Genomic DNA, 18,797 nt, shown 5'->3' with positions numbered 1-18,797 from the left:
AAGTAGCCACACTATAGTTATCAAACTAAATAAACATTTGCCGAAATGGGGGTTCGACTAAGTGACAAATTAGCTGTATGGGTATTAGCCAAGACAAGTGACGAAACGGTAACCAGACATATTGAATATTAGACGAATCGATGGAGAACAGACGAATCGAATATTAGACAAACAACGTTGGTGATTAGACAGTCTGATAGATACGCGTGGTGATGGAATAATCGGATATTAGACGTTGCCTATGGAAATAGCCTAAGTTGTAACATGTATGTGTGTCTTTGGACTTTGTACATTATTGAATAGCTTCAATTTTTTTTGTATAATCTGTGTGTTGGATACAACTTCATATTATTCAAATTGACATTGGAGCATAGCACATATATTGGCTAATGCCGGATATTGATTTCCTTTTAACAACTGGCAAAACTTCAGTTTGTGGTTTGGAAGAGTAGTGTGGACGTATGATTGTAATTGTAGGTTTGTAAAAGGAATACATTTGGGAAACTCCTTTTAGTCATCTATATCGCATATGTTACAAATAGTATTTTCATCATCTTGTCCCTGTTTCTTGTGTTTTGATGATTATGATCGTTTTAATCGAATATATCTATATTCTCCAAGGTACCCACAGAGAGAAAAGATGGCTGCATTGAAAAATTGTACTGCTTATATTCTACTGACGATTGCACTCATCTGGAACTATAGTGCCAGGCCCTCGAATGCGGTAAGAGCACTATTTTATATACACATCAAAATAATGAGTATAATGAATCGATATACTGATAGCTATGGCACTGGCTTCCTCTCCCTCTTATATATATATATATATATATATATATATATATATATATATACATATATATATAAATGCATACAAATTGGTTGCTTTTTTTTGTTTACGTCTCAAACCCTTGAAAAAATCGGTTAACTCTGTCGAAAGCTTGGGAGAATAAAATGCTATTAGTGAACATACTACAATGTCTGCGAGCAGTCATTCGGCCGCCACACCTATATATATATATATGTATATATATATATATATATATATATATATATATATATCTTTTGTATTGTTTGCTTGCTTGAGTGCACCAGTGCCGTATCTCTTACACTGTACTTTAACAAGAAACTGTTACTTAGTTGATTTAGTTGCTGATTAATTGATTGATTGATTTTATTTTTCGTATAAAAACAACAACGGCTGGATGGCCCATATTCAGCAATGCCAACATATATATATATATATATATATATATATATATATATGTGTGTGTGTGTGTGTGTGTGTGTGTGTGTATGTGTGTATGTGTGTGTGTGTGTGTGTGTGTGTGTGTGTGAGGGGGGTACGGGATCGAGTAAAGAGAAAGATGATTTTAGATTGGGTTAGAATGAGAAAGGGGAATATAGTTATGTTACAGGAAACGTACAGTTCCCCTGATATTGAGGAAGAGTGGGAAGGAGAATGGGGAGGACGTATCATTTTTAGTCATGGGTCAAATCATAGTAGGGGAGTAATGATTTTGTTAGCCCCTGGATTGAATTTTAAGATTGATCAGGTTATGAAAGATGATGAAGGGCGTTTTGTGGTTTTAAAAGGGGATTTGTTAGGTTACAAACTGCTTCTGGGAAATGTTTATTTCCCAACAAGGGATAGGGTGCAAAGACAAATTGATTTTCTTGTGAATCTTAATGATTGTTTGTCAAATTTATATTCTATGAATTATTCGTTAATTTTGGGTGGAGATTTTAATGTAGTAATGAATAAAGATTTGGATTATATGGGTGTAAGTACTAATTTGAGAATGAGTGGTAGTAAAGAATTAGAGGGTTTTTTAAAGAAAATGAATTTGATTGATATATGGCGGAAACGGAACCCAGTGTTAAAGCGATTTACTTTTAGGCAAATCGCTCCGCTGGTTCAAAGTCGTTTAGACTACTGGTTTATATCAAAGGATTTGGAAAGTTCAGTAAGAACATGTGAATTTATATCATCAGTAGCACCTGATCATTCTGGGATTTTTTTACAATTGAAATCTATTCGGTATAATGAAAGTTATGGGAAGTCTTATTGGAAATTTAATAATAGTTTGTGTTATGATAAGGAATTTGTACAGGGAATGAATGAAGAAATAAAAAGTATTGAATTACAGTGGTTGACGGAGTTTGATACTATATCTTCTTTCTGGGATTTTTTAAAGATGAAAATGAGAAATTTTGCAATGAAATTTTCGAAGAAAAAAATCAAAGGAGAGAAGATTAAGTATACAGCAATTGGAATATGAAATAGATATTTTGGAGAAAGATCTTCTGTCGTCTCCTGATAGTGGTGGAATTTTAAAGGATATAGAGAGTAAAAAAACGGAATTGAAGAAATTGTATAATGTGTATACGGATGGATTAAAAGTTAGGTCAGGAGTGGTCTGGTATGAAGAGGGTGAACAGAATCAAGAGTATTTTGAGCAGTTGCTCAAGTCGAATAAACAGAAAACGGTTATACGGGAAATGTGCGATGATAAGGGAGATGTGATTAAAGAGAAGGATGTAATAATGCGATTGATTAAAATTTTTATAGAAATTTGTATTCAGAAAATGAATCAGTGTGTGATGATTTCAGAGAAAGCGTATTTTGTAAAGACATTCCTCAATTAAGTGATGAAAGTAAGAATTTTTGTGAAGGAAAAATTACTAAGGAAGAATGTTGGGAGTGTTTAAAAAGTATGAAATTAAATAAATCACCTGGGAATGATGGATTTACAGTTGAATTTTATCTTACATTTTGGCCACAAATAGGAAGTTTATTGGTTGAAGTTTTCAATGAAGCTTTTGAGAAAGGTTGTTTAGCAACGTCTCAAAAACAAGGTGTAATAACATTGATTGAAAAAGAGGGCAAAGATCCATTATTTATAAAGAATTATAGACCGATTACTATGTTGAACACGGATTATAAGATGCTTTCCAAGATAATGGCAAAGCGAATAAAAGGAGTCTTACATGAGATTGTTCATTTGAATCAAGTTGGTTATATAGAAAACAGGTATATTGGTGAGGCTTTGCGTTTGATAGATGATATGATTTTTTATTGTAATAATTATTGTGAAGAGGAGGCATATTTGATAGCAGTTGATTTTGAAAAAGCGTTTGATTCAGTTTCGCACAAATTCTTATTTAAGGTGTTAGAATTATTTGGGTTTGGTGAGTCGTTTTGTTCCTGGGTAAAAATCATGTATAATGGAATTAGTAGTTGTGTTATGAACGGAGGTGTTTCGACAGGTTATTTTGATATAAAGCGAGGGGTGAGGCAAGGCGACCCATTATCACCATATTTGTTTTTATTGGTAATGGAAATTCTGGCGCAGGCGGTGAGAAGGGATAATGGGATTAGAGGTATTCAGTTTGAGAATTTTGAGGTTCGGCAAGTTTTATATGCTGATGACATGACTTTATTTGTTAGACATAGGTCATCAATTATTAGAATACAGGAAATATTTAAGGATTTTTATGAATTATGTGGTTTGAAGGTTAATATTGATAAAACAAAGGTAATGAGTATAGGGAAGAAAAAGGGAGAACATGAAAGATTACCCATGGGTAATGTTGTAACTGAAATAAAGATTTTAGAAGTGTATTTTGCATTGGATAATAAGGTCAGAGAAGAATTGAATTATAAAGAGATATTGAGTAAGATTAAAAGACTTTTGGGATGGTGGAGACAAAGAGATTTGACTGTAATGGGAGAAATATTTTTGCTTAAAACATATGCTTTGTCTAAATTATATTATGTTTCTTCATCAATAGAGGTTCCAAAGTGGGTAGTGGCAGATATTAATAAAATTTGTTTTGAATTTATATGGAATGGTAAAGATCGAATTAAAAGGGTTATTTGTTATCAGGATTATAGTGAGGGCGGTCTTAGACAAATTTTGAATTGTTTGTTAAGAGTCAACGAATTATGTGGTTGAAGCGATTGTTATATGGTGAGAAGCTTATGGGATGGAAACCTTTTTTTTGATTATATTTTTAGGACTGCGGGAGGAAGATTCATATTTTTGTGTAATTATGAAATACAATTATTAAAGTTTAATGTACCATTGTTTTATTTAGAAATTTTGAGGGCATGGCAAGAAATGGAGAATAATCGGAATTATCAAGAAGGCAAGATTAATTCATTTTTTTTAATAACAAGGATTATTTGTGTAAAGGGAAAATGATTTTTTGTGAAAATTTATAAAGGAAGAATATTTATTTAGTGCGGCAAATTTTGGAAAAAGATTGTATGAGATCAGCAGTATATTTTCACAGGTTAGGATTAGATAGTGAAAATATAGTTAAAGTTTGGGAAATAGGGGAGGTTGTTGTAAGAAGCCAGAAATTTGAGGGAAATGTATATGATTTTTATTCTGTTGATAAAGAGGAATATAATATTGCTTTGAAAATTTTTGAGAATGTAATTTTATTGAAAGATGTTTCATTTAGAAAGGTGTATGAACTCTTTGTTACAAATTTACAGCAATTGTATATTTTACGAATGAAAGATGGCCAAAATGATTATTTGTTTTCGAAAAAGGAAATTACACATATATTTTTAAGACCAAGAATGACAACACTTCTAACAAAACTTAGGGAATTTCAGTATAAATTATTACATGCAGTTGTTTATACAAAGGAAAATCGTTTTGAGTTTGGTTTCGTTGCAAATAACCGGTGTTCTTTTTGTGAGCAATCGGTAGAAACATATAAACATTTATTTTGGGATTGTGTGTATGTTAAGAATTTGTGGCAGGAAGTGATAGATAGGTTTGAGATGGCAGATCTTCGAAATATAGAGTGGAGAGATGTTCATTTTGGTGTTAGGGGAAGGGATCCAAAAGTAAAATTTTATAATACAATAATTTTTATTCTGAAATATATTATTCTTAAATCTAGGTCGGAGGGAATAATTCCTACTTTGGAGGAAATTTGTAAAAGAATAATAAGTTTTCGGGATGAAGAAAAAGAAATTGCTATAAAAAGAAATAAGTTGGGATTACATTTGCTGAAATGGGAAAATGTTTCTGAAACGAGAGCTTAAGTATTGTTTTGTTTTCTTTTTCTTTTTTAGAACAGTGTAGGTATCAGTGGTGAAGGCAATATGATATGTCATTGGCCGCGTGCGCTGAGGGGTAAGTTTTTGTTGGTATAAAGGTTATAGGATTTTATCAGCAGTTACGAGTTTGATGAATTTGAATGTGTATTTGGAGCGGTATTTGGGTGCGGGCGGACGATGCTTTTCTGCATACGGCCCATTACACGCTTGTACGTTGTACGTATCAATCAACATTTGGAAGTCATTTTCATTAGGAAGGTAGGTGGTATCGCTTCGGGTGTGTTTGTGTGTGGGGTGTATGTGTGGGATGTATGTGTGTATGTGTGTTTTGGTGAGTGGTGTGTATGTGTGTTGGTGTTTGGGGTGTATGTGTGTGGTGGTTGTGGATGTATGTGTTTGGGGTTGTGGTGGGGGTGTGTGATAGGTTTGAGTGCATCGGGGTTGGTGGGGATGGGATTTGATTTTCAATGAAATGATTTCATTCTAGTTTTGTATAACGTATTTTTGTTGCTTTTTTTATGTATATACCCTTGTATATATATACCCTTATATACTCGATTTATAATCGAGTTGTTATGTTGAAGAGAGATGATTGGCAGTATAAGTATACCATAGTCAAGGATATATATATATATATATATATATTTTTGTACATGTCAATACTTTCTCGTTAAGAAATGGTCAGTAGGATTGATTTATAATCGAGTTGTTATGTTGAAGGGAGATGATTGGCAGTATAAGTTGGTAATGGTTTTGTCTTTTGAATGGCATTTGTGCCGTTTTTATGTTCATGTTGCACCCATAATGGGTTGATTTATAGTTGATTTGAATGAAATCAATAAAATATCATTGAAAAACAAAAAAGTGTATGATAGCTTACATAATCCCATACACGTATGTGGATTACTGGTCCCCTTTGAAGATTGGCAATAGTTATAGCTGAAATTACAAATATTCCCACAAAGGGGGAATAGATTATATCAACATATTTGCTTTTCTCGACAAGTCTCTTACAATGATTAGCCTATACAAAGAGTAAAAAATATAAACAATATGAAATGCTTAAAGATAAACCGCATTATAAGACGACACACTAGGATATTCTGTTTTGTTTTGTTTTGTTTTTTTGTGCCAGGGTTTCCCATTCTATTTTTCTGAATCTTTTTCACATGCAGGAATCGGTTTGTGAGTTTGACTCTCAAATGACGTACGCCGAGAAGCCTGAGCTGTGTCCGAACGGTGCCACAGGTCTCAAACTCTGCGAGCCGGGCCAGTTGAAGATCAAACCATGTATCAGTGCCGATGAAGACACAACGGATATGTGAGAAAACCAAAACTGTCATGCACTTGACCCCATATCCAGCCAACTCTCCTATATAACTTACTGAGCTATTTTTATAAGATTCCTTACGATGGAAAAACGAAAGACCAACAAAAAGAAAACCCCACAATAAGTATTTCCTTCAATCGCTACTCGGGGTTTTATGATCATTGATATAACGGAACAGTGGCTTTGATGTCTAAATTTGTTTGCACAAAAATGATTCCAAGTTCATCGGCACCTTTCATATTATTATGACCTTCGACTGGTTGTTGGTTTGTCATTTGATTTTGTTATTCTTGTATTCGTCTGTGTCAAAGTAAAAACGAAGTCTTGATGTCGCATCATGACGGTTTCGAAGTTTTTTCTATGAATATAGGTTAAATATGGTAATCAAATTCCTTCCCTTTGTTTTCATTATGTAAAGAAAAACACGTACTTGGGGCGCTGTGGCTTACTGGATATGACTTCCGACTCCCAATCGGATTGGAGGACCCGAGTTCCATTCCCGCCCAGTGCTTACGTCCTTCGACCAAAATGTTTTACTCACCACGTGCCTCTTGACCCAGGTGTATAAATGTGTACCTGGCAACACTAGGGTAGTTATAATGACAGGGCCTTCTGGTAGAGCAGTGACAGCACTGAAGGGACTACCCTGAATAAAGAAGACGTTATTAATATTATCTATAATTGACTTGTATTTTCTTTTTTCCCCTTTTTTCTCACCTGTAGATGTGAAGTTTGTCCCTATAAATTTTTCCAGGCTAATTTCAATAATTGCACAAATTGCCACGAATGTTCGGAATGTGGAATGAATGAACGAGTCAAGACAGTTTGCACCAGCGCATCAAACACAGTCTGTGAAAGTATCTTTCCCGAAACGATAACGTCGTCGACTTCACAAGAATCAACCACCACACCTTCAAGAGCGTCAGTGTCCACCCGGGACAGTAAAACAGACGAAAGTAGCGTTGCCATGACAACTTGTAAGACAACACAAAGCAGTGACAAGAAGACAATTGCCACTGAGTCGGGAGCGATTACACCAACCGAAATCAAAGGGTCTGGAAATCGTGCTCCTGAAAACGGTATGTTTCGTTTACTCGGTTACACTAAATTTGGGTTATGGGATTGGAAAATGCACTGTATAGAGGAATGGCCACTGGTGAATGCCGGTTATTTAAGGCTCTACATTTTTAGTGAAAGAAATATATGTCGGAATACATTTTATAAGAAATAATATGTTTTCGTAGCCGTGTTTTGGAGGCAACCAAAAATTTGGAAGCGTGTACATTGTTTTTATGTTTTTTCAAAGTCTAGAAAAGAGGGAACTCTATGATGAACTCCAGCCAGGTGGGTTTCCAGACCCTTCGTGGGCTTCCTCGCGGACAAACTCAGTCTATTTAAGGCCAAATTCAGCCGAACCATTCTTTTTCTTTTCTCACCCAAGTTTCACGGCCTTGAGGTAGGGATATGCCCATGATGCTGAAGTTAACGCACTCGGGGAGTTCCAAAGTGTAATTAATGCATGATTAACCAAGATTAAGCTACATGGAAATTGTTTTGTTTTTGTTTTTGTTTTGCTTTGTTTCCCCATGGTCACTTGTTTCAGCCACATGCTGTTCTTCCTCAAGTCCGTGAATCTTTAAGACATATAGATTTCCCGGTCAATTTCATGCTTTTGTCATTCCAATTCATGAATGTGCATTCAAAGTCACGCATCGCACGTACGCAAATATATTCGGGCATTCAAATTCAGGATCCAAGCGGTCAATATCGGGAGCTCCATTTTGTTTTCTTCAAATCAATTCACGCATGTGCTTCCATTTCCGAATGAGGGAACTACATTCCCTACTCGTGCTTGCACATTCACGTGGTAGTCCCATTGAGCTTGTTTGGGGCGTTTAATTTCATTTTCATAATATGACCAGTTTCATTCTTCGTGCAATCAATTTGCTAACGAAGGAAATAGAAGAGCTTTTTGAAGAATGGAGCAATGGGGTGAATATAGGGCAGACAGGGAATAATAATAATGATAATACATACAATTTCTATAGCGCCGTTCTCCACTTTGATTAAATGCTCAAGGCGCTTTACAATTGTACATCAAAGCAAACAGACTGAAGATACAAGTACATCACCGTAATAGAAGAAGATGAAGAAGCAGAAAAAAAAAGACATGAAAGTCTGTCTTCAAAAGGCACTGGTCTTCAAAATGCACTGCTAAACAAATATGATTCTAAATTACTCCTGAAAGATGTTATAGAGCTTGAGTCTTTCAGCTCACGAGGAAGTGAATTCCTCAGTGTTGGTCCAGCGTGAGCGAAAGCTCGTTCCCCCAAGATTTCCTAGAAAACGGAATATGTAAGAGACCTGAATTTGAGGATCGAAGAGTTCGTGAAGGTTGGTATTGACGAAACAAACAAACATTGTAATCAGGAGCTGTTCCCTCAATAACGTGATAAACCAAAAGAAGTATCTTAAACCGAATACGCTCCTGTACAGGCAACCAATGAAGACTCTTCAGGATAGGTGTGATATGACTGCCTTTACTTGACAAAGAAACAATAAGACAATTTCTTATAAAACAAGCAACGAGGTTTACACAACCCAGGCTTATATGCATCTAATTATGTCAAGTTTTGTTGTATTATTCTGTTATCATGTATTCATGGTTTATCATTTCAAGACATTTTGAATCATAAGGCCCATTCAGCAGTGCATCCAAACAACACAACGACGATTTAAACATACTTCCTGATGACACCGCATGCACTAAAAAAGGACAACGCCCCAACACTAACCACATAATGCATCAATTTAAAGACAAACTGACACAAAATGATCTCATATAGTCCCGCAAAAGTAAACCAATAAGATATCAATAAACAACAAACAAGACGTATGTCCATGTTATCAGTTTCAATGTAGTAGAAATCGTTTTTTTTTTTCGAAGATGTCAGTCAACCTCTCCTATTATCAATGCTCGTTTGTATACTTAAGTATAGTGCTCGATGTGCCTGTATACATTATGGCTGCCATTTTAAATCGTGAAGTTTAAATACTAGAATGACAGGGTGGGCCTTTACAGCAAAATAAAGTATAATCATGAACCCAATCTATTAAAAGGCACTGAAAAAGACACGCATGCATGACCCCAAGCTAACTAAATAGAAAACGTATTTTGAATTGAATGCACTTATTTGGAACATTGTTGCTTTCTCTTTAATTTGAATAACCGACGGGATTCGTTGCCGCGGCGCGCCTGCTTAAATTGAATTTGAAAGCTCATTGCTCAGTGAAATACATGCCCCAATCTCAGATTTGAATGACTAAATCAACATCAATATTGATTGCTCCGATTTTGAATTTGAATGACCTGATTTCGACTGTGATTGCTGATTCCGTGCTGTGAGCGTGGAATGCGTGAAATTGAATGCTCGAAATAGGAACTTGAATGGCAAAATTATGAAATTGACCGAGGAAATCTATACTTTATCAAATTATACTTTATCGTGTATGTAAACTAGTATATCGCACTGCACTTTATTAACTCTAGAGGGCATAGTTATGCACCTGCTCTCCCACTGGCTTATACAGTATACCTACCATTTTATTGTATTTTGTTTCACATTGACAGGTTTGTCGCACGGTGGTAGGATAGCGATTATAGTAATCTCTGTCATCGTGGGACTGGTCGTGCTGGTGGGATGTTTTCTATGGAACTGCCCACTGCGGAACAATAACGTGAGAATTCGATGAAAATAATTTTACGTATTATAGGTTTTCCCGCATAATTTCATCAGATTTGCATTCGATTTAACGGTGCAATCATTCAAATTCGGGCGAATTTAAACGATCTTCGAAATCAACATTCAAAGTGCATGTGTAAAAAGCGGGTTCAAATTAAAATTGAGCGAGAAATGCGTTAAAATTCGTATCAGCACTGCAGTGAGGAACATTAAGAAATTCAAACAGCAAGCATTTACAGCATATGGGCAGTGTTTTTTTCATTACTGCGTAATATGTTCTTTGTTGCATTTCGTCTGTTTAAACAGACAATGCAAACTTAATGCACTTTAAAATGTTACCTTTGACTTACCCTGAACTTCCTCATTCTTCGACAAAGTCATCCGAAACAACTTTCATACGCATACAGGCATACATTATATTCACTTATGCACGACTTATATCTAGTGTGAAACTTTTTCATAAATATATGATCTGATGGAATTGGGTATAGGGAAACCTATCTCAATATGAAAGCATTCAATCTATCTTGCCAATGATTATTTACTCTCCACATTATGCCATTTCATACAGTGGGCCGAATGCATTTAACAAGCAATTGCTTGAAACAAAAGCACAAGCTTGTCTAGCAAAGGGTCTAGCTCAAGCAATTGCTTAAATCCATATGCATAACCTTTTGTTTGTGCGTATACCTTTTGCTTGTCCCGCACAAGCAATTGCTTGCGTTTTCACCAAAAGGGACTTCACGCCTGTGCGAACACAAGAACAAAGGCGGGTGTGACATCATGTATTTGAAAGGGCATTATGTCGTCATCGATGGATAAGAAGACAACAGTTCATGACATCATTATGGGCAACAATACAAGGAACATAATAAGAATTTCGCGTAATTTCATTTTTCACGAAAAGCACTCATTCTAGAAACTTGTAACTGACATAACTATTACGGGTAACATTATTCCCCCTGCTATCTGAAAGAGGTAAGTCATGAGCTCTTTCGTTATGCTAGAAAAGTGCAAGTATTATGTTGTTTGTTGGATTTTTTATACGTTAAAGTTTGTTTTTCATAATGACATCATGGACTGTATTAGTTTGTTGTTTTTTCTGGCGATGATGGCACCAAAACTCCAACAATTCATAATTTCTTAATGGATTGTCCGATTTTTTTGCCTCAAATTTTGACTGATGTGTGTTATATTGCTACTTTCCTCAATAGAGACTTATATTTGGGTTATGGTTTCCTTTAACCACCTATTCTGTGAAACAGCGCCTCAACTTAAAATTAAAAAATAAGATCCAGTTGTGCCTGACCTCGAATATAAACAACATGTAAGCAACATTATTGACTATATTTAAATTTATTCCAATTATGCATCGTAGCGTGCCACTGGCGGGAAATGCAACTTTGATGGAATTGTTGTATTCACAGTTTGCACTAATTTTTACTTGATTTTGTTCCAGATTTATTATGTTGTACCATGTGGAAGGGAAAGTATCTTTGAGAAAATATATATTTCATTCAAATTCTGCATTGTACACATGCAGGGTTTCATTCCAGTGTTGAATCGTGATCTACGTCATTTAGGAAGGGGAAAAGATTTCCTCTGGGTTTCTGGATTTCTTCAATTTAAAAGTACGGGAACGTTTCATTTTAATTCAGTTTTCTTTAACATCATTAGCAGCTCCGTTCACCCATCACTTTTTGTCTTCACTATCGACATTGTATTTTTTCAAGCCATGTTATCAGTTCTTTTTTTTTCTCTCTCTCTCTCTCTTCTTCCCTATTCTATTATCAGCATGCCAGCAACCTCTTGTTTTGGGATCTGAAATGAATAATGAAATGAACATTTCGTTGACGAAATGACTCATTTCGTAACGAAATAGGCCAAGCGACATTTGGCGCCCCATGCAAAACTATACGGTCTTTGTTCATGGTTTAAACCATGGACAAAGATTGTACCACCTTCGTGAATTCGGGTCAAGTGTTTTCTAGTTTGTTGTTGTTGCTTTTTTTGTATGAATAGCACCAGTGCGTTAAAACACCGGTATATAAAGCGCTATATATATGCCATTCTTCTTCTTCTTCTTCTTCTTCTTATTATTATTATTATTATTATTATTATTATTATTATTATCATCATTATCATTATTGTTATTATCATTATTATTATTATTATTATTATTATTATTATTATTATTATTATTATCATTATCATTAATATCATGAAGCTCGCTATAACGACTTCTTGGTCACATAGCGTTATAAGGTACAGATAATGAAAGAGAAGTCCATATGACCCTTCATTATGATCATTTCACCCTTTACATTTGATATCATCCAGCAACAGCCAAACGCTGGGGACGGTGGGACACATCCTAACAATGGCCCGCAAGGAGTTCCCTTAGTGCCAAAAAATGGAGACGCAGCGGCAAGACCGGAGGCGAATGATTGACTTTCAGTCTGACTGACGGATGCAGACTGTGAAACCAACTTGTTGTTGTTTTGTTTTGTTTTGTATGTGTGTGTGTGTGTGTGTTTTATTTTCTGTATATCCTTTCTTCTTCTTCTTCTTCTTCTTCTTCTTCTTTGACCGGGCACGTAATATGAAACCTAAAAGTGGATGTAATTAATTGTGCACAATGGTGATAATGGGCTCATTTTTAAGTCATCTAAACAGAAGGTTCAAATGAGCAATTCCTAAGTCAGGCGTCCGTCTTACATCGTGCGTCGTGCGTCGTGCGTCGTACTAAAACTTTTTACATTTTCATCTCCTTCTTCAAAATCCTATTACGGATCTTCACAAAACTTGAAAGGTAGCATCCCTATAGGGGGATAGGATCTCAGTTTGTTTCAATGAGGCGCCCAAATCCCCTCCCCCCCCCCCCTCCCTGCACATAAAACGTGATTCTTTAAAAAAAAAGTCCATCTCCAAGAACCAGAAGTGATAATGCTAAATTAATACTATACTATACTATACTAAAGTACATTGATGACTGCAGTTTCATGCTTGCTCCTGACGAATCCAGAGTTACCACCCTTCCCCCTTGGATTGGAACCCTGTGGGGTCCATTGTGGCCCAAATTTACATTTTCTTCCTTTTTTTTTTCAATGCAAGGTAAAATTTTACCAAACTTGGCATGTATCATCATGAGGGTGTAGCGCGTCTGCCTCACGATCATAAGGGCCCGGGTTCAAACCCGAATCTGGACTGATGAATGTTGTGTGTAAGCATACCATCCCCTCTAGCAAGAGGCAAAACACTCTGTCCCTCGGATAGGACATAAAATGGAGGTCCCGTGTATGAGAGAGTAACAACTCATTCACGTAAAAAATCCCACTTCATTCATTCATCGCAGAGAGCAGGGTGTTTAACCCGGTGAAGTGGTCCCACCTCAGATCCAACTGGACCCCATGGAAGACCAGCTTTAAAACGTAGCTAAATATGGGCTATCCAGCCCTCTTCTGAGATGGAAATGAACAAACAAACAAATATACAGTATATTATTTGCACAAGTGAGCACCATCCACCACTTGAGGGTCCCTTGGAGCACAATACCCCGCGGGATGGGCAGATAAACAGACAAAACCCCTAAATCAAGGAACCTTTACAAATCCTCTTCTCTCAAATCTTAAAGGAAACCAAAACCGAAAGAAAAATGTGGATTGAGTGAAAGCAGCAACATTAGTACTGAACACATTAGTGAAAGTTTAAGGAAAATCGGGCAATCGATTCAAAAGTAATATTTTCTTTTTCAAGTTTTGGTGTTGAAACCGCTGGATGAGGAGACTACTAGAGGTTATGGCGTCAGGTGCGGACAGCGATGTAACGAAAATACAATGGGAATTCAACAAAATTTTATTTTTCATACAAATGACACCTTCCATCAACTTGATACTGACATAATATGATAAGAGTATAGATATCAGGGTTCCCACAGTCACGGAAAATCCTGGAAAATCCTGGAAAAATTTGTGGTCATGGAAAGTCAGGGAAAAGTCAGGGAATTTGGAAAATTTGTGAAAAGTCATGGAAAAGTCATGGACTTGCATTTACCTCTTGGCTATGGCAGCTTTCCCGTTTGTCGTGTCTCATAACTCTCATACTCTGTGATCATACTCTGCTATCATAATTGGTGTTCATGATTTCTATTTTTCCCAGTTTTGTGACATCTCAAATTCTACATAACTCCAGGGACATATACTAATGATAATAGATGTACATGTCATGAGTAAGATAGTGGGTGGAACGGATGGCTGTGAGGGGAGGTGGAGGCCATCATAACGTGTCTGATTTTGGAAACCGTGCCAGAAAGGAAGTCATGAAAAGCAGCAATTTAGTAATGGAAAAGTCATGGAAAATGGAATTCTGTTTTCAAATTTCTGTGGGAACCCTGAGATATATTCCTCCTGTTTTCTGAAAGCGGTTAATCAAGTTCTCTGTTATTATGCTAGAAAGTGAATTATTGTGGAATGAAATATATCATGTAGTAAATAACTATATGGATATATGCATGTACTTGTGAGATGTCTAAATGGAAGATATAATTTTACTCAAAATCGTTATTTGCATTTGTAGAATTACTAATTTCTTTAAGTTTACACAAATTCTGAAACTTATGTTGCAAGCGTTCAAAAACAGTTGTATCATATTGCATGCCATTGAAAATATAAAGTATCTATGTTTCCTATACCAACCTGCAGAGAACTTTGTATTGGAGAGATTTTCAAGTTAGATTTTGTTGTCACGTTTATACTGCTGTATATAAAGAAGTAAATCATCAGATTGTATGTACTTGTAAGATAAAAAGTTTTACATTTAGACATTTGGAGGCCATCCTCAGAAATATAACCATAATGGCATACTTACCGTCTTTCGTTTGATTTTTTTTAATGAGTTTCCAGATCAATGATTTACAAAACATAATTGCAAAGATAAGAATAATGTTGAGGAAACTGTGATCGAAGCCGCGAATTGTACAACATATCTCGCATTGTGATTATAAAAGTGATAATTTTTTTGCAGGTTAATAAGAATGGGATGATGGCAAGACTGCTCTCACCGGAGATGTTCTAAAATTGAAGTTACAGGCGACGAAAGCGAAAACTCACACATTGTCAGATATCGTCAAATGTGTGTGAACGAACTCTTGCAATTATCTTTTATAGACTGATGAGGTACACTCTGACACAGATAACTTAGATTGGCTAGGGAATATGGCGAAGCTTTGCATTCGAATACTCATGTCTTTCAGGTATTCCGTTATCATGACATATCATACACGTTATATGTAAATAATAAATTATATACGTTTGTCTTTCTTACATGTATGATATTCAAACATAGTGAACTTCACTCAGCATCAGGTTCTCAATTTCAAATGTGAACTTTGAAGAGGCAAACTGATTTTTATAATGTATTTATATGCAAACGCGGTTTTTGTGTATAATTTCTTGCAATTCATCAACGTTTGTCGTAGGCTGTGGCGGACAAAGATAGTTTTGACTGCTGTTAATGGACTCCACTCACAGCGCGCGACCGGCGAGCAGCCAGAGTAGCGATCTTCCATCCGATCGCTGCGTGCGCGCGAGTCCACCGTCCGCCGTATGCGCGTCCATTGCGAGCCGCCTTTGCAAAAGGCTAGTGCAGGGATAAACAACTGTTGTAGGTGGTGGGGATGATGCTTTGTCTAGTTTTGTTTCTTCACAGTTGAAAGCTTAATAAAACGTATGAAAACGCAGCCATCTTTGACCCTGAGATGAAAAGGTTATGCAAGTAACTTGAGTTAACCTGCCTAAATACTTGCTGTTTCTCGTAAAGTACTCGCATTTCGCAAATAAAATTGCTTGAGTGATGATTACCCAATAATTATATACTACAACTGCACATGTATTTTTTTTTTAATTTAGGAGAATTATTATCTTCTGTGGATGTAGTTTTTAGATTTCTCAAATTGCGTTCTCTTGCTTTAATCCAGGCTGGACATCAGTGGACCAGCAGGTCAAAGGCGATGTAAGAATGCTAACAATTTCACTGTATTTTTCCATATTTTCCAAAGTATTGTCATGGAAATTGGTATATTACCAGGTTATGATTATTTGCCAATCGTGTGAAACTTTGTACTGGAGACCTACTGAGAGAATAATGCGTTATGGCGGAGGTGAAATAAAACAAAGTTTATTGGGAAAATGTGTGTGTGTGCGTGTGTGCGTGCGTGTGTGCGCGCGCGCCCGCCTTACGCGCTGAGACGAGGGGTTTATCTTTCATGTTTGTATATACAGTAATACCAAATTGAACCGATGTTTCTTGTTTATTTGAATGGAAGTGAATAAATATTATTTGAAAAAAAGGGATTTTTAAAAAACCCTGAAATTGTTAGTTTGATGCCCATCTCTATATCTGCTCCCATCTCCAATTGTCGGCACCCTTTCAGCCTCATATTCCACCTGAACGTAAAAGTATCATAACTTATTTCAAGCATTACATAAAATATAGCACAATACAAAATGAATTATCGGCCCGTTCTTCTATATCAAATCTTCTAATCATCATTCATTTAATCATATGATCCATCTAGCAATTACTTCTACATACTCGTCACAGCATACTCGTCACAGCAAGAATTATAGAATGATGATGGGGTCAAACGGAGAGCATACATAATGCATAATCAATGCATGTAATCAATGCCCGTAATACTTACATAGGACATTACCCCTCAGTCGCTTACCTTGCCAGCATTTCCCACTCTACAGCACTCCTCATCACAGCACACCGTGTAATAGCCATATTTCGCTCAAACACATACACACAGAATACCTGCCCAATAACCCCATATAGCAACAAAACAACCATGCAGTATCAATGGTAGCTACAAATCTCGAGTAAAAGAACATCGTGTTATTATCCATTTTGAAAATTGGTTCTATTTCCTGCTGTGCTATGCCAGCGTACCTAGGTTCATTACTAATTTCTTTCCTTTTCTCGGCTATCTAACATTCTTTCCTCTATTGCCATTTCCAATCTTCCAATGAGGGCCTGCTCTCTCCCCCCCCCCCCCCCCCCCCCCCCCGACTACCACTTCGGTAAGATCGATTATCACGTGACGTTCTACTTATACCCAGAATTAAACAGAGAGGGCGTTTGGACATTCATTCAGGAATAAAAGTTGGGTATTACGATCTTAACGATTTTACACTTCCAAACAACTCGATATCCTGGCAAGCCACCTGAACCAGATGAACCTTTCGATATTTGCAAGCAAATTCTTGATAGTTGCAGATGAATTTTAAGCCCTTCACAGAACTACGTTTTACCTTTTAAACTGCATGGTTATAAAGATGCCATTGCTGCATATTGATTCTGTATCGGGAGGAGAGATTTGGGTCATGTTGGCAAAGGTCAAGTGAAAAAAAAATATCACCTTTGCCCACATTTCAAAAACGGCTCGAAGTATTGTCATAAAAATTGGTGTGTAGGTATATGTAATGGATATTACCAAATAGTGATTATTTGCCAATCATGGGAAACTGTCGTCTGACACTGGCAACATGTATTGTCAAGAACTATTAAGAGAATAATGCAATATAGCGGAGTCATACAGTCGCCATAACAACATTTGTAGGTTTATTTATCTTATTTTGTGTGTGCCCCCCCCCCCCCGAACACGCATGAGCTGAGCTGAACAAAAATGTTCGCAAACGCGAAGTGCGTGATGTGCATTGTCTTCATTATGCGTGACATGTTATGGCGTTCCGTAGCAGTACATCGTTTTCGTACAATGGTAACCCAAGCAAGTGACCTGGGGAGGTCTCTCTGCATTTTGCTACGCACCCATGTCAAAAGAAGTCGAAAAGGACATGTTTGTAGCATAAATGGCGTCATCGACGTTTTCCAGAAAGGATTAAGGATTTTGTTTTTTACTCTGCTTTCTACCACTAGTTAGGGGTTCTATTTCAAAAAAAATAGGTTTCGGCATATCAAATTGAACTAAGGTCAATAGAATGACTTAAAGACAACCACCTATTGTGATGTGGATAAGATACAAATATAATCTGACATCTGTTGATAACTAAATCCTTTATTGTATTTCAAAGAAGAGAATGATAAGGGCGTTAAGTTGTCACTAAACCCATAGTGTTCAAGACAAGCCCTTCTCATTCTCAATATACGTTTTATTTCCTGACTAGAACACCATACAGTTATTTAAGGTGCCATTTTAGGGTATTGTACGTTGCATTCTCAGCTGTCCATTTTAAGGCCGGGCAGTCACTGAGATGTCAAATTCGTAGTACCTTCCTTATGGGGGTATCTCACAGGGGCTTGAAACTAGTTCGCGACGAGTTCGCGACTCCAGATTTTGCTAGTTGCAGAGACGTCTACTCGACGTCTCCTGAAAATTACAGTCTCCGATTAGTCGCAAGAAATTTAAACGTGTTCGATTTTTCGCGAAGTCTCAGCGAAGTCTCCGCGACGTCTCCGAGACGTCTCCATTAGTTGCGGAGACGTCGCGGAGACTGATAATATCCGCGACTCAGTGCTGAGACGTCTCCGCGATATCTCCGCGATGTCTCCGAGACGTCTCATAGACGTCTCCGCGATTCTATTTGACGCTGTTTTACCTACTTTCGAAACCACGTGACAC

The 18,797-nt window shown here is 36.7% G+C and overlaps 1 protein-coding gene across 1 annotated transcript; it reads left to right on the top strand.

The window, feature by feature from the left end:
- The first annotated feature begins 626 nt into the window (after nucleotides 1-626).
- LOC139714693 (uncharacterized) lies at nucleotides 627-13,007 on the top strand. The gene is made up of 5 exons (XM_071626366.1): nucleotides 627-724; nucleotides 6,259-6,404; nucleotides 7,137-7,492; nucleotides 10,045-10,151; nucleotides 12,497-13,007. Exons 1-5 carry the CDS (start codon nucleotides 641-643, stop codon nucleotides 12,605-12,607), a joined length of 804 nt encoding a protein of 267 aa, XP_071482467.1. The 5' UTR covers nucleotides 627-640; the 3' UTR covers nucleotides 12,608-13,007.
- The last annotated feature ends 5,790 nt before the right edge of the window (nucleotides 13,008-18,797 follow it).

This window comes from Diadema antillarum, unplaced genomic scaffold (genome assembly GCF_040938485.1).
Source record: "Diadema antillarum isolate AM-2024a unplaced genomic scaffold, OU_Dant_1.0 seq00002385_RagTag, whole genome shotgun sequence".
Taxonomy (NCBI): Eukaryota; Metazoa; Echinodermata; class Echinoidea; order Diadematoida; family Diadematidae; genus Diadema; species Diadema antillarum.
The sequence above is the reverse complement of the archived record's forward strand: the minus strand, read 5'-3'. Positions and strand labels throughout refer to the sequence as shown.

Coding starts and splice junctions, on each gene's coding strand:
- LOC139714693 (XM_071626366.1), top strand. CDS start 641: ATGGCTGCATTGAAAAATTGTACTGCTTATATTCTACTGACGATTGCA. Junction 725..6,258: donor GTGCCAGGCCCTCGAATGCG/GTAAGAGCACTA, acceptor TTTCACATGCAG/GAATCGGTTTGTGAGTTTGA. Junction 10,152..12,496: donor GCCCACTGCGGAACAATAAC/GTGAGAATTCGA, acceptor GATATCATCCAG/CAACAGCCAAACGCTGGGGA.